Genomic DNA, 21,961 nt, shown 5'->3' with positions numbered 1-21,961 from the left:
CTAATATTGGGTATATACACTTTGATCTGTGTGTATATTCCACTGCAGAATATTGCATTAAAACAGTGGTGGCCAGTCACAGAGCTTAGCTGGCAGAAGGCTTGTTTGGGCCTCTCTCTGTATGTGGGGAGAGGCATGTGGAGTCCATGCACCTCACCTGCTGTCTCACTGCCTCATATGCCTCAGTGTGATGCTACCTCACCTCTCACCTATGGAAAACCAATAGGCTGTGTAGTTCATCCTGCTCTTCAGCCTTTCATGATCAAAACATGTATAGATTTCAGATGATCTGCAGATGAAACAAGATTACAGAAGTGTTACCTCGCCCCACTTGACGGCCTGCATGTAAAAGTGAACTTTTTGGCTCAGAATTCAAAACCATGTGTTCATGACTGAGTCTAGTACTGTCTACTGTAGTGGTTCTTCTTTTCCTCTTCTCCCGGCTGAAAGTAATTGTGACTATAGGATTATTAGACAGTGGACCTGGACAGCATACACAGAGTACATAGTTGGCACTGACCTGGGAGTCTCCAGTGAGTGTGTTTGAGCTCAGCGGTTGTGTTGTTGTAAGAGGCAGCACAGCCGCCATGAGTGCTGGCAACAAAATGGGCTCATCAGTCAGACTCGGTGCATCTCGGGGACTGTCCTCGCACCGCAGGACAGCTGGCAGTTACCTTCAATCACTTTTCCTCTGCTGCATCGGAAGAGCAGTTGGGTTGAAACTTGACAGTTCTGTCACCCAACTGCTCTGAGCAACAGACCATACTCGATGAATTATCATCGAGTTGTCAGCCCGAAAGTTTGTGTGTGTGTGTGTGTGTGTGTGTGTGTGTGTGTGTGTGTGTGTGTGTGTGTGTGTGTGTGTGTGTGTGTGTGTGTGTGTGTGTGTGTGTGTGTGTGTGTGTGTGTGTGTGTGTCTGTGTGTGTGTGTGCACCTGCTGAGTGTAACAGCTATGTTGTGCACCGGATGGGAACAAGTCCAGAGCAAAACATTAGAAAAAACATCACTGTAATGTCAGAAATAACACAGACTCATGTACGTTGTGTGTGTGTGTGTGTGTGTGTGTGTGTGTGTGTGTGTCCTTAGACTGTGGTGCAGAGAGGTCATGTCCGCAGTCCGGTGCTCACAGCCCTAGTCAGTCCGCCTCATCACACACACTCTCCTCTGCCAAATCCAAAGGCTCTCTGCGCAGACACTCCAAACCAGCGGTATGGTCTCTCTCACACATCTACATGTTCTGTCTTTCTGTCTTTCTGTCTGTCTCTCTGTCTCTCTGTCTGTCTGTCTGTCTGTCTGTCTGTCTGTCTATCTGTCTGTTTCTGTCTCTTGCTCGCTCACATACATAGTTGGGAAAAAGTATTTGCCATCTTCTTGATTCTCACTTTTTTTCTCCTCACTTTTCAGATCTTTTTTGTGTTCTTTTAAACTCTGAAAATGGATCTCTGTTTATGGATGTTCACCTTAGACCATGGCACAAGGGATAGTAACATATCCTGTGTATTGATGAAAGTGGGTTGTAGTCGTCGTGTGTAGAACGAATCAGGATTTAATTTTTACCCCTGAAGGCTGCATGTGTGATGCCTCTATAAAGTCCTACAAACCCTAAAAATGCATGCTGCAGTTCATTGTAAAACATGCTGTGCAGAGTACAGAGTCGAGCCTGGCACGGTGACGCCCTGTGAGATCTGTCGCTGTTTCCTTTGCTCTCATTCGCTGAAAACCTACTGCACTCCAATAGGAGATGTCTGAGAACGGCGGGGGAGGGCTGCTGCTGGTGAAGGCGCGCTTCAACTTCAAGCAGAACAACGAGGACGAGCTGTCGTTCAGTAAAGGCGAGCTGATCCACGTGACGCGGCAGGAGGAGGGCGGCTGGTGGGAGGGCTCGATCAACAGCAAGACCGGCTGGTTCCCCAGCAACTACGTCCGTGAGATCAAGCCCTGCGGTGAGTGGGACCGCACGATAAACACCTGAGGAACACTTACTAAATGCTTCAAAAAATAGATTGCGGGGCGAGAATATGAGATGCAAATGCTTAGGATGTGGTCAGTGTGAATACAATTATTTTCTCTTTCATCTAACACATAGTGCCAAATAGGAAGCAGTTTGAATAACCTTTCCGTCTAAAAATAAATTGCATCTGTTTACATTGCAACTCCCAAATTGACCTGTCAGGCCTTCACACTTGTTGATTTTCCAAGAGGAAGTGACAGGTGTAATCACTGCACTCAAAACCTGTTCTCTTTGCTGGAACGTTTGGTTGTAATTGTTTAATATGAAAAAGTGATTTTGATTCTGAAATATTGAACTGGTGGCATTTTGTTTTAGGTTTCCTTTCCCCACACACAAACTCAATCCCCCCCCCCCACACACACACACACACACACACAAACTCACTACCTCCTCCAAAACTCAACTGATTCCCTGTGAATTCCCTGCACATTTAATGCCTATTTAACTTAGCCTGGAAATGTCATGTACATTCAATTAAGAGTTAAACTCTTATTTAACTCCGACTGTAAATTCATGTAAATCCACTGCCTATTTAACGTCTATTTAACTCAGTCTGTAAATCTCATGTAAATTCAACGTGAATTCATATTTATCATCCACAGAACACTTCACCACTCATGTACATATTGTATATATTTACTCGATTTGATTGCACTTGCAACTTTGTGATTGTCTTTAGTTATCTTCCTACTCCTTATCTCTGTATATTGATGTGACCGCTACGCTGCATACAGACACTAAGACAAATTCCTCGTATGTAAAAGTGATTCTGATTCTGATTCCTTATAACAGTAGATGGCCATCAAAGTTCATTGTGCCTGGCTATTTGATATGAATGTTTTTATTACTTTTGATCTGGTCAAATGCACTCTCCAATCTTTGTTCCTGTTCTATCCTACAGAAAAGCCAGTGTCTCCTAAAGGAACTCAACTGACCAAGAACTACTACAGTGTGGTGAGTGGGCATTTTGCATAGAGCTCCATGGTGGGAGAGGCCCCACCTCTTGGGTAATGTAGTCTCTAAGTTTTGTAGTTTTAAGTACAGTACTGGATTGCTGTATGCAGAACACCTGTGTGAGCACCCTGGTGGGAGAGGCCCCACCTCCTGGGAAAAGCAGTCAACTCAGTGGTTCCCAACCTTGGGGTCTCAAATGGGGTACACCACACACAATGTAAAACTACCGAAGAGGATGAAAATTGAAAAATGTATTTGAGTTCTGAGTTATGTTTAAGTCAGGATTCTGAGAAGAAAGTCAGAATTCTTAACGTCAGAATTCTTTGCGGGAAAAGTCAGAAATAGTTGTCATATATAGTAAGAATAGAAGTTGTCATATACTGTATGCTCTGGCACTGAATATGACACTGAGAATTCCTCTTTTTCTTTTTCTTTTTCTTTAATTCGGTATACCGGTTCAATGTTGGGCATAATATCAAACCGGTTTGAGTTTTCTTTACACCGGTTGGTTGGTTTACTGAACACTGACACTGCTTTTTTCTGCACTGCTGACAGGTGGTACAGGACATCTTGGAACACGAGCGGGAGTTCATCAAAGAATTACAGACGGTGCTGAGTTGTTACCTACGACCCCTGCAAGCCAGCGACAAGTAAGATGGATGACAAGGAGGAGAGATTGAGCCATTAATGTTCTGATCACGTTCAGCAGAAGACCTCCCACTCCGACAGGCATAGTGGAATAGACATTACCGCTGAAATCTCTCTCGATAACTAGCCATCCAATCTTCTATTTGAAGGGTTTCATACCTAAACACTATATATCCAGTTGCAAAAACATTTTGTCAAATTAAATTTAATATTTCATAAAACATAATATTTTGTGAGTACAGATGTTGTGATGACTCGACTGAAATTGTAATCCATGATAATTGATGCTTTACTTTCATGCTCAATTTCATTTTCATCTCTACAGTATTATGCTGTAGGAGTAGGCATCAGTTACTGTATTTGAAATAGTGGATAATATGGAATATAATATAAGTATCATAAAGATCACCTGGCAAAGATTCCACAGGGCATTGAAACGTTGTCAATTTAACTAAATAATGTTCAAAACGGTGAGAGTCGCCAGCCATTTCTCTACAAATGAGATGGCTGTGGTGTACACAGTCTGGCTCAGCACCAAAGCAATGGGATGTGCTTAAGGACCATTAGAGAGGTTATTAAAGAAGGACAACTGTCTCTGCAGCTATTAATCAGTGTTGTGTCCAATGTGTGTCTTCAGGCTGAGCAGTGCGGACAGTTCGAGCCTGAGTGGGAACCTGGAGGAGATCCTCACCTTCCAGCAGGGCCTGTGTGTGGCTTTGGAGGAATGCACCAAGTAAGTCATTCTGCACCTGCACTGACTTCTTTCAATCTGCAGAACTTAGTAGTTTGATCAAAATGGTTCCATGATAAAAGGTCCACCTAAGTTGTTTTTGACATTACATCCTGTTCAGTGGAGCAATGGAGGAGGTGAGGAGCGCGGTGTCTGCCCCCTTGTGGTCATTGTGTAAACTAAAAGATAATCAGGGTGTCTGCAGGGGCTCTGAAAATGCATGAAATCATATCATCTATGCTTGAGTGTAGTTGAATGTATGCACTTGAATGTTGTTAAAGTAATTTAGGTCTTACATTGAGTTTTAGTGGTCTTAAAAAGTTTATAGCTTTGTGCACGGTTGTTCTGGTGAGAAATCAGCCCAGTCACACTATATTCTGCCAGGTCTACACTCATATTCATTTCAGTTGTGAGAATGGTCTTGTATTTCTTCTACCCAGCATTAAAAATGTCTTAAAAAGTGTTAAATATGGGGGCACGGTGGCGCAGTGGTAAGCGCTGTCGCCTCACAGCTAGAAAGTCCTGGGTTTGATTCCCACCTGGGACGCTGTGAGCGCTGAAGGAGTGCGTGCCTGTCCGCATCTCCTCGAGGGCCCAACGCCCGGGTGGGGTCGTCAAGAGGGCCTTTCTGTTTGGAGTTTGCATGTTCTCCCCGTGCCCCCTGGGGGTTTCCTTCATATAGGAACCCCTTCACCAAAACTTACAATATCCTGGTCGCTGAAGTGGTGCCTCCTCTGGTTGTTAGGGGCGCCTGTTTGGAGGGAGGGGAACTCGTTGGAATAGCGTGATCCTCCCATGTGCTATGTCCTACCGGTGAAGCTTCCCCTGTCAGGTGAAAAGAAGCTGCTGGCTACTGCCCATGTCTCGGAGGAGGCATGGAGACAGTTTCGGCTCTCCCCAGATCGGCAGAGGGTGGAGCAGCAACCAGGATAAACAAATTAAACATTAGCACTAATGGGGGATAAAAATGGGATAAAAAAATCGGGGGTGTGTGTGTGTGTGTGTGGGGGGGGGGGGTTGGGTTTAGTGTTAAATCTGACTGGATGCAATTTGCCCCCCCCCCCCCCCCCGCCCCCCCTAGATAATGACAGCATTTCAGTTAGGGGGAATTATTCCATGTACCGGTATGTGATTCTGACAAATGTGTCTCTCTGACCCTTCCTTTCCTTCTTCTTACTTCTATCTCTCTCCCCACCTCTCTCACTTTGCCTGTCTCCATTCCAGAGTCCCAGAGGGCCAGCAGCGAGTGGCAGGCTGCTACCTGAACCTGATGAGTCAGATCAAGACTCTGTACATGGCCTACTGCGCCAGTCACCCATCAGCTGTCTGCATCCTCACTGACCACAGGTCAGCAGAGCACAGCTTATATGCTGCCAGGCCAAGGATATGTGCTACTTTTGAATCCTAAAGGTCCCAAAAATGGGATGAATAATGTAAATGTATAGTGCTGCTGTTGGATGTGAGAAGTCCATTTTTAGATAAGCAGGCAGCAATATTTTCAGGTTGACAACATTGCATTTTAACAACGTTTTGAAACCCATGAAAGACTCGCTAATGGCTTTTGAATGGGTTTTGTAGGCCCTATGGTGATGCAACTTGCTCAACCCATAAAGGAACACATAACAGTTCAGTTAAATTACATCCCTACTAGATAACAAGGTTCTTCCACAACCAAAACAGTAGATTTCAAACATTGTTAACCTCTCTATAATTAAATTATTGAATCATCTCAATGTGTTTTGCCATATAACGACTTAGCCTTTTTTTTTTATTAGTGCACTTCTCTTAATTCCATTCAGAGTAATTTATTTTGTATAGTGAGAACCATTCCCATGGGTCATTAGTGTTGGATTTCATTTCACTGCGGCAGCGTTTGTTGAGGTGTAGTTCAGCATAGAGCCACACGGTGTCAGGCTCTCCCTCTATAAATGACCAGGAAGCCAAGCTGTGCCTTAGCAGCTACACTGAGCAGAGAGAGACAGGCCCTGAGTGTTGAGAGGCTTCGTCACTATAATTGGTAATAAAGCTGTTGAACTCTGCCATGCAAATGTCACGGTGGAATAGCCAAACGGCTATTGTGCAATTGAAATGATGCTTTGTTTGTTAGATGCTAAACAGTGGGCTGCAGCTTAAACTGAATTACACACAGGAAGTTGACTGCTGACAGGATATATCTAAGTTGTGGTTATGACAGGCAAGCGAGGCGCTTTTTCACTGTAAGCACATTTGCGTTTCAGTTGCAGAAACCCTTTTCATGACATTCACACATTTACCAAATGTTACCTGTTCGTGCATCTAACTATGACTAACAGGTATAACTGAAACCGTGGTTCATTGGCAACCTTTGAGTGTCATTACTTACGAATAATTTGAGCCCATTCACAGTTGACACAGTTATGTTGGGATTGAGTGCAAAAAAAGGGGTTTAATGACCACACTTGTGCAGCAGGTTTGTCACATGCATGCCCTGCTGGAGTGTGTTTGAGCAAAACACTGAATTCCCTCCAGCCCCAGAGTCCCTCTCTGGAGACGTTGCAAACAGCAAGTGTGTTTGTGTGTGTTTTTTGAAACAGCGAGGAGCTCGACAAGTTCATGGAGAGCCAGGGAGCCAGCGCCCCGGGGATCCTGAGCCTCACCACCAGCCTCAGTAAGCCCTTCATGAGGCTGGACAAGTATCCCACGCTGCTGCAGGAGCTGGAGAGACACGTGGAGGTACAGGACCAAGTATTGAAAAGCAGTGAATATCAAAAGTTTACACGTACTTTCAGATATTTCATTTTTATGGACTTCAGGCCGGATATAGTAACCATCAACATCAAGGTACAGCCAAATGGGTGTAAAGTAGTTTCTGACTAATAAAACAGAAACCAGTTTGATTTAATGGGTTTTCATTTCAGGCCTCAAGGCAATGAAAACTCTAAAAATGGATGTGCAGACTTTTGATATCCAGTATCCAGTGTATCTCTTCCTATCTGTTTACTATCTCTTGCTTTCTCTATAAGCAGTACTGTGGAAAAGTCAGAGACCACCCTTCCATTTATTTAAATTCCAGTCAATCGGTCATTCAGTACATTTTGTGTATGTCAAACAATAATGCAGGAAATGTATTTAACCGAAAATTGCACAAACGCCTCCAACACTACATATATATGATCACTCAGTATTAAATGTGTCTGCTGTTTTCTTGTGTGCACCCTCCTGTCACTTCAACTCTTCCATCCTTCCAATCTGTAAACCAGCACATGTTGTTCCCAGAAGTGTCTGACATTATGTAAGCAGCACACTTTCTCTTCAAACGCAACAGTAACATTCACACAAAGAACTAGCCCAAACACACCTTAGCTGCTTCCACATGTCTTTCTCTTGTGCATCTAAAATGGCATGAGGTGATCTTTTTTTTAAATGAGATTAGATATAACAATGCAATTCAGCTGCATAAGGAAGGTGAAAGTCAAAGGGAAATAAGTGGGAAAAAACTCAAGATATATAGAAAGTGGGACTCACAAATGAGCAAGACCTGGTAGACCACCGAAACTCACCATCAGAGAGACAGGCCTTAAGCTTTCATATTTGAGAGATAGGGGGGGGGGATGTCAAGATCCACCCTTGCTTGTAATAAAGGCAAAGAGTAAACACACTGTGTGTGTGTGTGTGTGTGTGTGTGTGTGTGTGTGTGTGTATACCGTATATATGTATATATATATATATATATACTAGGCATCTCGCCCGCTGCGCGGCCTTGTCCGCCCTGCAGCTCGCATACACAGCTCGGCCGCTGCGCGGCCTTGCCCTGGCCCTGTTTTTGGAGGCTTTTGTGTAATTTTGTTAAATATATGTCTTCTCACAAGCGAGGACCACAATGGAAACAAGTCCTGGACTTTATTGTGACCTCGACAATTTTATTACCGGTGTTGTGTTTATGTGTTATGTGTTTTTATCCTTTATCGTTCATTGTGTGTTTTTAACATCCGTCTTAAATAAATTCATTCATTCATTCCGGTATTTTTTCTGACACTGGAAAATAAATAACTTGCACTTACGGCTGTTTTCACTGGAAATTAAACAAACAAGGGTGGTCTCTGATTTTCTCTGACACAGTTATTTGTTGTTGTATCTCATTATCATTCTGTACACATCCTGTGCATTTCATTTGATATCACTTAAGAGGATCCAGGCTGGATTGTATAAGATGAAGTGATGTGTTGTGTATGTCCGCTGCAGGAGGCCCACCCGGACTACAGTGACATTGTGAAGGCGACGGCAGTATTTAAGAGCCTAGTGGTAAGTCTGGGACGTCCAGCTTCTGCATGCCAACCCGTAGCCTCTATACACCATCTCTGTTCATCTCCACCGGGGAGTAGTAGGCACGCTCACCTCATCAGCACATAAGCCTGAATTCAATCACCTTTAAGTGTGTCACGTCAATTCTTAATTATCAGATCCTAAAGCCACTGGATTTTCTCTAGATTGCCTTTTCTGTGTGAAAGACGAGACTACTGCACTGCCCTACAGAGGCAAACATCAACTCTGTTTTGTGTTTTAAAGAGTCATAACAAAAGTACTTCTACTACTACAAAAGTACTTCTAGTACTTTTGTTGCAGCAGGAAATAAACATCATCTTCTTTCTTTTTTTCAGTTTCACTACTCATACGTACAATTAGTGCTGTTTGCCTTTGCAAGGCAGTACACATGAGTGACAGTGTCACATTGCCCTAACCCTAACCCATAATTATGGTGCTGTTGGGCAGCTCAGATGGGAAAATGTTATTGAAAATATCCCAGCTGCATCTTTGGTGATGATGTTGTTCCTACAGTTGGTGTGAACAGCAACCTCGAAGACGAGGGGTTAGACACGAAGAGGGGTTAGACACGACGAGCAAACCGCACCGTAGCAGGTCGAACATCACTCTGAGGCACCATTTCCAAAGTCGAACTCGGGAGTTCCTAGTGATAGCAGATGCGGTGACTCACATGTCTCCTGTAAATCAAAGGGGAAGAGAAAAGAAAAATCATGATACTGACAACTGCAATTTTTTCGAGTCTCTCGTTCTGCGTTTGTTCATGTGTGTGGGCTCCTCTCTAACATCTCTGCAGCACACCATGGCAGAAGTTATCTTGGTACGTGTGGTGGAAAATGATAGTTTAGATAGATATGTTGCATTGTCATATTTCCTGTGTGAACGGGGAGAAACCCTACCTGGCACCTCATAACACACAGGTTTCTCCATGTTCCTCTTAGAAGGATGTATCAAGAATTGTCCATGCCTGTGTCTGTCATTTTGAATGGTTGAATGCTGTGACGCAGTGTGCCCAGACTGTAAAGAAAACTCTTCCCTGATATGTATTACTCAGTATTACTAAAATCCATGAATGGATCATACTGTCGAGCAAAGCCAGCAAATCAATTCAGTCATATTCCAATCCATTGTCAATTTGACCATGACGCAAACAATGCATTTGTTTTAAGAGTATGTGTCACATTTTTCAAATGGTGGATTTCTGAGTTTGGAATCAAACTCCTCAAATACAAAAATCTCATGTGAACTCATGTGAATGCTGATGTTTGTATAAAGAGTATATCTTTTTATATCAACAGTTTCAATTAATGATGGTGAAGCAATACTTTTATTCATTTTATTAATGAATTGCATTCATTTAAGTGTATAGTTAAATGTTACCAATGCAATGTAGTCCATTGAATCTGATGGAATGAGGTATCATACTCTCTACTCTTAAATGTCCATTGGTGAATAGTCAAATGTCTCTATGTGTGTGTGTGTGTGTGTGTGTGTGTGTGTCTGTGTGCCTGTTGTGTGTGTGCGCTCAGACGCAGTGCCAGGACTTGCGGAAGCGTAAGAACCTGGAGCTCCAGATCTTGTCTGAACCAGTGAGGGGCTGGGAGGGAGAGAGCATGAAGAGCCTGGGCCACGTGTCTTACATGTCCCAGGTCCACATGAAGAATGGGGCCAATGAGGTGAGAGACTTCCTTAGGAGACAACCAGGGGAGCGGGGGCCCACAATGAGCAGGTTCCTCACGTTCCTCAGGGCAGCAGTCAGTTGAAGGAGAAATAGGCATCGTAAAAGGAAAAAGCATTGCAGGATATTTTGTTTGTACGTTCGCACAAAATGTGCCACATTTTCAGCATTAGTGTGTCCTGGGAAGACTGAAGTGCTTCTTTTCCCATCTTGTAAAAGTGCGTGGAACGGCTTAATTGGAGGCATCTTTTGTAACATCAAAAGCATGGTGTCCATTCTCCTGCGTATGGTGTCCATTCTCCTGCGTGGCCACACAAAGCCTAGCACTCAGATGTGCTGACAATTTTATTTTTATTTCATTTTTCTGTTAGATAATGAAGTTGTCAGACAGCAACTTGCACCTCCATGAAACCCTTCTTGAAATCTGCAAGACTTCTTATATTTTCCCCACTCCTAGAGGACCCCAAAGCCACCTCTTTCTAGCTTGCTGTTTTATTTATTTATATATATATACAGTATATATATATATATATATAGATAGATAGATAGATAGATAGATAGATAGATAGATAGATAGATTTTCTGTGCCATATTGAGAATGCATTTGGTGTTGATCCAGATGAGCAGAGAGAAGAAATGTAGACCACAATATTTTGTGCCTGTCCGCCTCGAGCTGAAGTGTCGTGGGCTCGTTTGTGTAATGTGAAGCCTCACCGTTAGCACAAGCATACGTATATACGTGTATACGCCAGTGGTTCTCAAATGCGGGTCCGGGGACCCCCAGGGGTCCAAAAGGGGGGTAATTTATTTTCGCTATAATTCCATTCATAAGTAACAATCGTGGCTATTTTGGTCATGGGTTTTATACACTTTCTGTAATAAAACATCTAAAAGCATCAATCTTATTGTCATATGGGGGACCGTGGGACAAAATCCTATCAAATGGGGGTCCGTCGTCTAATCTTTGTCAGTTTAGGGGTCCCTCATGTGAAAACATTTGAGAACCACTGGACTATACGCCATTACTTTGCAGCAAGTGTAAGACATGGGTGCCACTTTAAATTCACTGGAAACCCATTTGTTTTTTCATTATTTGGGCTAATTTTTTATTTGTATTTTTTATTCTTTTGTGTGTGTGGGGCGGGGGGGATAATTCCACCTCTTTTGTCAGACTGAGATGCAGGCCTATGCTAATCCAGCATCTCCCTCAAGTGTCAAAGTGGAAACCTAGACAGGCCATATGTAAAGCAGGGAGGCGCCTGCTCTGTCTTGTGTGGTTTGTGGCTGGAAGAAAGCCCAATGAGGCCGCTTTGAATTCACTCTTATTTAAAGTGCTGCAAACGTTCCAACCACTCACACAGTCAGTATAACTGCTTTTCAACTCTTCCCATTCATCAGCTTATCTTATTTTCCATTCATATATGCTGCAATTGCCATACTAATAATGCTGATTTGAGCTAAAAATGGGCTGGATGTAGCTCTGTTGTTTTTGGTGTTGGTTCCGCATCGTTTAGCAGATCAAAGTCACACCTGCGACATGATTGGCTGCTGACAGGCAACATCGTCAATAAGTTTCCCTTTGCTGAATGAAGAAATGATGACTATTCAAACCCTCTGTCTAACCAGACAGCCACAGCTTATTACAGTTCATGTGAAAATAATGGCCTTTGCTAGTGGGTCACTTTGGAACTAAAACTTTGTGTCTGTGTCTCTTGCAGGAAAAAGAGGAGCGCTACCTCATGCTTTTCCCTAATGTGTTGGTAATGCTCTCCGCCAGTCCTCGGATGAGTGGTTTCATCTATCTGGTGAGCAGAGTTCCCATGCATCCTGGAAAACATGTAAAACAGTTGACTGATTTCCCAGTCATGGAAACACATGGGAAATGAGAGAAATGGTCAAATGTCCTGGAAAAATCATGTGCTGTCCTGGGAAATTATTTCAACATTCTCCTATTTTCCTTTAGCTGAGAATGAACTACTAGTCTATCTGTCAGAGTTATGTTCAGGATCATATCAACATTCAAATGGTAGCTTATGGACGAGATTATTTTGAATAGGCTTCCCTCAGTTATGTTGTGGAAATGCTGTGAACGCACCCCGAATCACGTCACATGGTAGCACATGCAGGTTGGATGACAGTACAACTTAAATGTATATAATGTAAGTTACATTATCCTTCACATGTAAATATTATGGACTGCTGGCTGGTAACTGGTAGTTTTTATTAGGTTTACACAAGAACACATACCATCTTAAAAGTATAAATTCCATTGCCACACTTGTACATCTGCAGGTGTGTTTGCATTATTCTATGAGCAATTTGTCACAATTTCTAAGCATGTAAGAAATTATTTCATAGATTTATAGGTTATAGCCATAGATTGCACATATTTTAAATAAGACTTCCACAGAGAGTAACATATTAGTGTATGGTGCGATCCCTGTCTGTCATACCAGTTAGATCAGAGGTTTTCAAAGTGGGAGGCGGGCCTCCCCAAGAGGGCTCCAAGCAGTTTGAGGGGAGCCTCGGTGAATGGAAGTGAACAAATATTATGTTAGTTCTCAAAATGAGATCACATAGAATAGCCTAAATGTGTGTGATTTGGTTAAAGAGATAGTTCAGAGATACACTAGTTTGGGGGAATTTGACAGTTTTTCCAACTTCCTCAGTCAGAAACAAATAAATGCCACCAGACAGACCTTTTTGTGTATTTGGTGTAGTCTGAAGCATGTCAAACAGCAATATCAGGCTATCTTGGCTCAATTGTTGAGTGTCTATGGGATCAAATAACATAACCATGATCCCATAGGCATCCAGGAATTCTCCTTTTTCCAAGCTTTATCTGGGGGACACAGTTTCTGACTTTGAAAACCCCTGAGCCAGATCATCAATGGAAAAACACTGGTTACGAGCACACTCAAAATTGATTAAAAATTCAATGGGTGCAAGGCAAGCAAAATAGTTAATAGAGAAGAGAGAAGCCAGCACTCCAAATGTCTTTTCATGTGGTTTAATTCCTCAAACCTGGGCAGCAGACAACGGACGTTTCAGTCAAAGACAGTCAGACAACGATGATCTCCAGATCATCAATGAAAATGTCTTGGGAAAAGTCCTGGAAAATGATCTCTAGTCTAGAAAATAGTGGGAACCCTGATGCATCTCCTGCCCCAGTCCTTTCAGGGATGGCATTTTTTTTAATCGGGAGCCTAACTTTTTATGAACACACAACTCCCAGCCACTTCTCATAGATTGCAGTTTTCCTGGTCCTCACCTGCTTTTTGTGTCTTTTCTCAAGTCACGCTCAGTATACTGCATAGCTGTCTCATGAGAAGAGAAAAACGTACTTGTTACTTGTTACATCTTGTTCTTTTTCAAAGTCGAGATGTTTCAGCGTGTGTAATTTGCTCTCCCCTGCTGTGGTTGTCTCTTCAGGGAAGACAGGCGCTGACAGGCACCACAGTAACTAGACAACCAGAGGACTCGGAAAATGCCCACTATGCCTTTGACATCACAGGTCTGTATCTGAAGCCCTGGAGGAGCCTAGCAATGCTCTCCTGTAGATACTGTAGAGATATGACACTGAAATAATGATTAGTCTCCTAATAAAAGGATCCCAGATCAAGCGAGCAGTTGAGTCTGTATCATGTAAAATGCCATGCTTCCCGCTTGCAGATTGTCGCTCCCATCATACACATTCACATTTCCGTGGTCTTTAATCTTTCCACATTCATTATTGTGTGCAAACTGGGAGTTGATATTTACTCAGGCTGGAATGGAGTTATTTCAGCAATGCTTTGTGTCTGCCATTACCTTAAAGACTACAGTATCTTAAAAACTTCCACAGATTTGAAAATTGCCTGAGCTACATAATCCATCGTGGTAAACCTGGAGCCTTATTATTTTTTATTTAGTTGAGTATTTACTTTTCATATCGGTCCGTGCATTCAGAGACCTCTCATCTGACCAGAGCATATTTCAGGATCATCAGAGGGTGTGCGACGTGCCTGTGACAACATAAGATTTAGACACATTTTTCACCAATTGGAGCCATCCTTTGCAAAATGATTGATGGGAATGTCAACTGTAGAAAGTACTAATTGGCTGAACACCTCAATGACACCATTATGCTCCTCCATGTTGGCAATGGTCGGTGGCTCTGTGTGCAGTAGGAAATTAGACAGTGAGCTGTACAGTATGAAACTTGCACTGAAGTGTGTGTGTTTGTGTGTGTGTGTGTGTGTGTGTGTGTGTGTGTGTTTGTATGTGCGTGTGTGTGTGTGTGTGTGTGTGTGTGTGTGTGCAGGGAGCATGATCGATCGTATTACAGTCTTCTGCAGTAACCCCCAGGAGTTACAGGAGTGGCTAGAGCACCTCCAGCCGTTTACCAAGGGGGGGAGCCCTGCTAGCACCATCTTAAAGGTCAGGACACACACACACACGCATGCGCGCACACACGCACACACAGTATAAAGTCAAAACATCCTATATACAAAGACCATGCTCAACACGGTGAGGTGTGGGAGAGCTTTTAACACATTGACTGCCAGCCGTTTTTTTTTTTGCTGTAGGTAGCTTCTGCCAAGCCGTTTTTTGAGGATTCTGGCTCATTTTACAAGAGCAGACGATTCTTTTCTGCTTGGAGTTTGTGAACACAAAGTTCACAAAAGTACTAATAGAATGTGTGCTTTCTCTGTCTAAAAGAGTTAGTTTGTAGAGTTAGTAGTTATGTAGATATTAGCCGTTGAGTACAGCATGGTTTTAGCGTCTGAGAGTGAAAGTTGAGATAATCGCAGTTTTGTGAAATTCAATCAAACAGGCAGAACAGTCACTTTAACCATTTATTTTTGGCATCAGTGAGAGATCAGACATCCAAACAATATAGTTCCGAACGCCCTCTCCTTCAACTCCTCCCTCCGTGGGCGTGTCTGGTGGCTTTCAGCCTGCGTTTGTCACAAGCGAGTGCTCTGCTGCTGCTGCTGCTGCTGCGAGTTTGAGCAGCCTCCCTCCCTGGCAGCGAGTTTGAGCAGCCTCCCTCCCTGGCAGCGAGTGTGGATATAGGGCTCACTCGTCTCTTGGGTTTGAGAGCCCCGATGAAGCCCCGTGCGACTCTAGGCTTTATGCTGCCCACCCAGTCCATTTCTGGAACCCCCCACCGCAGCAGCGCGAAAGCGTCCCCGCCTACAGTATGAGAATGAGGCTCGTTCGTTTCTGACTGTAAAATCGCCAAGCCATTTCCTTGAGAATGGAGGAAGCAGCCGCGGGAGGCGGCTGCTTTTGGTTGACTTTCTCTCTGTCGGGAGAGGACCGTCGCCACCTAGCTGGTCGGTAAAATAGATTATACACATTCAATACTTCCAATATCTCCATAGGAGACGCGGGGGGCATTGATCCACGTAGCACCGTCAAATTTTTATTTTTTATTTTTTGACGACTCAACTCGTCGTTGGCAGTGAACGGTTGGATTCTGTTTGACGACTCAACTCGTTGTTGGCAGTGAACGTGTTAACAGCTTCACAGAATGCAATAACAAGCGTTAGACTGAACCTTCACCAGGCATCTTAACTTCCACTGAACCCTTCTTCTCACCACCTCCTCTGTGCAGACTGTAGAAGGCAAGCCGCTGAGTATGGTGGGTACGCCTTCTCACCTGTCCCACCTGGGTAGCTTCAGCTCCATCAGCCGCGGCCCCTTGGAGCCCCCCAAGATCAGCAAGCCCTGGTCCCTCAGCTGCCTCCGCCCTGCACCTCCCCTCAAACCCTCCGCTGCCCTGGGATACAAAGAGGTAGGAGGATGTAGAGCAGCTACACACACCATTTACTGTCTCTGTGTCACTCCCTCATACAAAGAGATAGGAGGATGTAGAGCTACACACACCATTTACTGTCTCTGTGTCACTCTCTCATACAAAGAGATAGGAGGATGTAGAGCTACACACCATTTACTGTCTCTGTGTCACTCCCTCATACAAAGAGATAGGAGGATGTAGAGCTACACACACATTATTTACTGTCTCTGTGTCACTCCCCTCATACAAAGAGGTAGGAGGATGTAGAGCAGCTACACACACATTATTTACTGTTTCTGTGTCACTCCCTCATACAAAGAGATAGGAGGATGTAGAGCTACACACACCATTTACTGTCTCTGTGTCACTCCCTCATAAGCACTGGTATGGTACTTGGTGAGTCAGAAAGCAACCATCCCTCCTCCACAACGCCCCTCTCTCATCTATTGTTAGGGCTTATTCAAAGCTATGGTATTGGCTTCACTGGCTTGTTTTGAGCAAAGGCTCCTGCAAATAGGCCACATACAGCCCCTTAATCGATTAACTCAACAAATCTACTTACATCCCATATAAAGGGCAAAATATATAAAAACTTGAACTAGATGAGAGTAGCCCAACTGGCTCAACCTGATATGGATTTCTATTAGATGTACAGTATATTGGGTTACTAACATTTCTGCAAATCCTAAAGATTTAACAATTTAATTTGATCATGAATTTCACTTGAGCAGCATGTGAGCAGGGAATGTCCTTGGGCAAGACACTATTCTGTTAATACCATTCATATCTTGCCCTATTTTGTTAATACCATACATATTTTGATTGCTAAAAAAAAGACAATAAATATTTGATAAACTACTTATGCATCAACATTTGATCTAGTCTCACATCATTTGGTTGTTTGTGTTTGACTTTATTTGTAAAATCACCATATTTCTCATTGGAAATTAAATGTTGGAAGGAACAACATGGCTATTTGCTTATCATCTTAGCTTTTAAGTTGAAGGTTTATTGCCTGATTTGCCCCACACAATAAACAAATGCAAATGTTTAATTGCATCTATAACTAATCCCCTCTGAGTCTCAAGCTTTCACTGTGCGATGACCACAACAGGAAAACCCTTCTCATATATGGACTACATTTTGCAACGTGCGTGGGCCAGCTAGGTGCCACATGGAAGCCAGTGACTGTAAAAAGGTGCAGACGTATCGAAATAGAATTCTTGTGAAAATAGTCAGAACATCACTGGCACGTCGGTGACTGAGTGAAACAGAGCAGCGTTATGGACGCTGGATGGCCTTTGGGGAATGTTTATTCCAGTAAGGGCAGCAGCACGATCACAGAGTTTGACTGGCGTTACCGACAGTCGACAGTGCCGGTGGTGACGAGCAGACAGAGCCAGTCGGTGACTGATTTCCGCACTCGCTGAGGTGCCGATGCTCGCACTGTGGCTGGCAGAATCTTCAGTTTGCACTTTCAGTCTGGTGTTGTGCTGCCTTCAATATGCTGGCCACAATTAGCATGTGTGAGAAACAGCCATACTTATACATCCTTATCCCTACACGATCCTCAGACACTAAATGTACATATTTACTTCTACACAAACTCATTCCTCAACCATCTATTTTCTCTGCCCTGTGGAGATTGCATGCATAATCTTGAACTCTCTCTGCTAACTTCCCCATTTATCTCTTCCCCCCCCCCCCCCCTTATCTCACATGAATTAATCGTCCTATTCTGCACACACAAATAATAGGTGAAGTGGGGGGGGGTCTGTTTTAAAATGTTCACCATTTACCTTCTATCACATCCTCCTCTCATCATATTTTTCATTTCATTCTGTCTTCTATAGAGGATGTCTTATATCATGAAGGTAAGGTTAGATCTCACTCTCTTTCTATCTGTGTGTGGGGGGAGGGAGGGGGGGCATATGCCTGTCTGTGTGTTTGCCCCGGTGTTATGCTGCATTCAAGAGGGCTCGTGTTTACCGTGAATACGAGACAGGAAGTCGTGTACGCGACACGCTTGGCATTCAAGTGGTCACGTCGTGAACATGCGCAGTTGACTAGAAGCCACCGAGGCCAACAGTTTAGCTACCACTAGCTAGCGAGCGGCTAACTACGTTAATGCAGGAAATGCAAAGGCATGATGACAGAGGAAACAAGATGAGACTGTTGAGAATATCAACATGTTCCTCAGACATATTATAAAATGACTATGAAAAGCTCTATACAGCTAAAATGGCGATATATTTACTTTCCATCAACGTCCACGGCGTCCGCCATTTTGTGAACACATCACAAGACACGTCACAAGTCGTGAGCTTCGAAAGCTTTCAGAAAGATTCCACATACCAAGTCGTGAACACCACACGAGGGCGCCGTTCAAGTGGATTTACATGTATGTCGTATTCACGGTAAACACGAGCCCGCTTGAACGCAGCATTAAACTGGCATGCCGTTGCTCCGTTTGCTTTTCTCCTCCCTCGTTGTCATCTGTTGGTTTCCTGTTTTGTCTCTTCTTTTTATTCCCTGTACTCAAGGTCTCCCTCAGCATGTGTGCTCTCAATGTTCTACTCCATACAGCGCCTTTCTCATACCACTTTTATTGTGAAAGAGTTCTGTTAAGCCACTTCTGTTGATTGAAGGACACTAGTTTTCATCGGTGCCTGCATTCAACGTGTAGTATGTATCCTTGTGCATACAATTGCCTTTAAGAGGGATATTGCGTAGACTCAGGATGTCACCTGAATAGTTTGCCAAGGACAAGGCACAGGCGACACCATGTAAAGTAGTGCAAGAGTATGTGACGTTCATAGGGGAGAGTTATTCAACTGCATTCACTGCTAAAAGTACATCACCCTTGACTGAATGCTTATGTTATTAAGTAGAGCAAACACTCTTGGTGCCACTACTTTCTCAGGCCCAAATCCCCCATTCATAAAGTGATGTTCATGAAGTTTTTCGTGATGTGGAGTGTAGCAATAATGATGCGAGAAACATCCTTTCACATGATAGTGCCGTTGTGTGTCTCTGAGGTGAAGCGTGAACGTTCAAAGTATTATTTCCGCTCCTGGATGTGGTCAGTGGTTGATTACGGTAAATGCTCGTAGTATTATTGGTACCTTCAACTTTCACAAGTTACTTATTTGAGTGTTTAAATCGTAGCCCTTAAGCGTTGTTTGTCACATTTAACACGGCATGATAATTAATGACTAATAATGATATATAGTATTGATGAAGTTGATTTTGTTTGTTTTTTGTTCAAAAGGCAAAATCAAAACCTCTACTATTACAAATGCAATGAGAGCCATGAACAGAGACAGTATTCCACCAGCTGTGTTCCCTGAGTCACAAATGTGCTAAATTGTGGGAGATTTGGGGCGGAAAGTATCTATTCGAGTGGAGAGAGGATACGCCATATAAGAACAATAAGACAATGTGGAATACATGTGGAAACGTATACCTTAGCACAGAAAGATTACCTGTTTCAGATGCCATGTTGGCTTGGTCAGAGACATCATCACATGCTTGCCGCCTTGTTTGTTTATGGAATTTTGTTCTTTGTTGTTTGTTTTTGAGGGACACGCGTCCCCGTAGGCTTGCGTACTGTCTGGCCCCCCGGAGCCCTGGCTTACAGGTGTGTGTAGCAGTGCGGGTTTAGAAGCCGCGTACTGAATATGCTCTTACTCTCCTCCAGGACTCCAGCAAGAGCCCGCGGCCCATGAAGAAGTTCCTGCCAGGCAACAAGAAGAAAGAGCGGAAGCCTTCTGATGACGAGCTTCTCCTCAGGAAAAGTAGGATTCAAGAAATAATAATAAGGAAATAGTATAATAAGCATGGGAAATTGCCCAAAAAACGATTCTAAATACACATGTTTTGTTAATTATAACTCCACAGCTTTAATTGGTTTTGTCCCTGTTGATCATCATGAGATGAGAATCATTCACAGAATGAATCAAAGTACTAGTAGTACTAGATCAAAGTAGCAACGACTCAGTCAAATGACTGTGCAAGTCAGTGTCTCACCAGGGGAATTATGGCTTCTCTCATCTTTGGTCAGGAGTCTGTAACTATAAAGGAAAACATAAAACACAACACCCAGAGTGCTCTGCCTCCCTTTTTGTTAAAGGGATACGCCACTTTTTCGGGAGTTTAGCTCATTTGCCATACCCCCCCCCACATAACCAAGGTACACCATGCCTTTACCGTCACTGTCCGAGCAGTGTACAGTGAGCTACAGTCGTGAAGTTAGTAAGGATTGTAGCGGGTTTGACCCTTTTAGTTTAAGGGAAAGTGGGGTGCCAGTCAAGAGTCTTATCTGACAAATAATAATAATAAATTCGAAATCAAATAATTCAGTCAAACCATACAAACAATGTAGCAAACACCAAATAGCATAGCAATATGACACAAGAAACCAGCACTGCAAAAAACAGCCAACAACTCACTTCAGTTTTCAATCTGTATTGCATACATGAAATTAATGAACATTATACACACAGAGCATGTGTGTGCGTGAGTGAGTGAGTGCGTGTGTGTGTGTGTGTGTGTGTGTGTGTGTGTGTGTGTGTGCTTGTGTGCGCGTATATCCCGACAGTCAAGAGTTCAATCCAGTTCATAGTTAATCCAGTACAGAGTTCGTTACAAAGTTCAATCCAGTTCTAAAACACAGTGTAATGCAACGTCAAGCAAAATCCCGTCCGGGTTTTACCACGGATCCACACAAGTCAACAGCATCAAAAAGAGGAATTTGATACACAGCACAGTACGTAATGTTTGTATCAATTTGTCACAGTGACAACTACGCACGGTACCTGTCAGTCAGTCAGTGGTCAAGGAGGGATTGCGTCAGCAGCCTAAGCTGCCTAGATCCGCCATGGCTGAGTCATCATGGCTGATGACTCTTGGAACTCCGAGGGGAAATATACTCCACCGTTCCAGGAAATTCCAATCGTTCTCCAGAACGGACTACAAACAATCTTCTCACGATTTGGGCTATAGAGACACTGCATGAAATAGGCCACGCCCATCACGGGGGAAAAGCTCAGTTCATTTCCACACACCAGCGTCATTTTCCTTGAATTAAACATAGCTAAAAGCTGTTGTGTGGTGGGCTGCGCAGACAACAAATGTAAAAAATCGCCAGTTAAAGTTTTTTTGTACTCCTGAGCAAAACAAGGAAGCCATTGAGAATTGGCGAGAAGAAAAATGTGGATCTAGCTGTCAAGAAGTAAGTTGGAGTGTTCATCCTCCGTATATACGATCTTTTTGTGCAACACGCAACCATGCACGTGACATAGGAGAACGCCAGGATTGGAGGGGGGGTTTCCGTTTTCCCCCGTCTTGGGCGTGGTTTCTGAATGATGACGTGTTGAGCTAAACTCCCGAAAAAGTGGCGTATCCCTTTAAATGAGACTGCAGATTTTGTTTGTGATAGAGATGATAATCTGTGGGTTGGGAATGATTTTGATTGGCAGGCACAGCTGCCCTGGAGGAAGATGCCCAGATACTGAAGGTGATCGAGGCATACTGCACAGGAGCCAGCCTACACCAGACCACCACAGGTGTGTGAAGGGATGTTTTTTTTTCTTAATGCCTCCTAAGATCATGTAGATCCGTTAAAGTCGAGGTGAACCGGAGGCGAATGCAAATGCGCGAGCATCGCAGACTCAAACAAATCTTGTCTGAGATGACAGGGTTGAGAGGCGGACCACAAGCCGCACAATGCCGGGTGTCGATGATTTGATTTGACAATTCTGGGGACTGGCTTTGGCATTGGCCAATCATGGCGTGTTCCACCCCCAAATCGAGTGGGATTCAGCGTGTTGTCATGCTACGCGAGTGGGATCCAC

General features: G+C 43.6%; 1 protein-coding gene across 2 annotated transcripts in view; it reads left to right on the top strand.

Annotated features, from left to right (window-relative positions):
- Positions 1-21,961, top strand: part of arhgef6 (Rac/Cdc42 guanine nucleotide exchange factor (GEF) 6) — a 35,427-nt gene that overhangs the window by 5,966 nt on the left and 7,500 nt on the right. The window contains exons 4-19 of one of the 2 annotated variants that reach the window (XM_083652465.1): positions 1,088-1,209; positions 1,740-1,944; positions 2,914-2,966; positions 3,522-3,616; positions 4,252-4,347; positions 5,569-5,691; positions 6,918-7,056; positions 8,566-8,625; positions 10,173-10,319; positions 12,040-12,126; positions 13,754-13,835; positions 14,625-14,740; positions 15,924-16,103; positions 17,960-17,980; positions 19,807-19,903; positions 21,587-21,673. In XM_083652465.1, the coding sequence (XP_083508591.1) occupies positions 1,088-1,209; positions 1,740-1,944; positions 2,914-2,966; positions 3,522-3,616; positions 4,252-4,347; positions 5,569-5,691; positions 6,918-7,056; positions 8,566-8,625; positions 10,173-10,319; positions 12,040-12,126; positions 13,754-13,835; positions 14,625-14,740; positions 15,924-16,103; positions 17,960-17,980; positions 19,807-19,903; positions 21,587-21,673 (1,710 nt within the window). The remainder of the gene's footprint in view (positions 1-1,087; positions 1,210-1,739; positions 1,945-2,913; positions 2,967-3,521; positions 3,617-4,251; positions 4,348-5,568; positions 5,692-6,917; positions 7,057-8,565; positions 8,626-10,172; positions 10,320-12,039; positions 12,127-13,753; positions 13,836-14,624; positions 14,741-15,923; positions 16,104-17,959; positions 17,981-19,806; positions 19,904-21,586; positions 21,674-21,961) is intronic. The other variant, XM_083652466.1, reaches the window with a different exon arrangement.

This window comes from Poromitra crassiceps, assembly GCF_964638095.1.
Source record: "Poromitra crassiceps genome assembly, chromosome: 15".
Taxonomy (NCBI): Eukaryota; Metazoa; Chordata; class Actinopteri; order Beryciformes; family Melamphaidae; genus Poromitra; species Poromitra crassiceps.
This window is presented reverse-complemented; position numbering and strand designations above follow the sequence as displayed.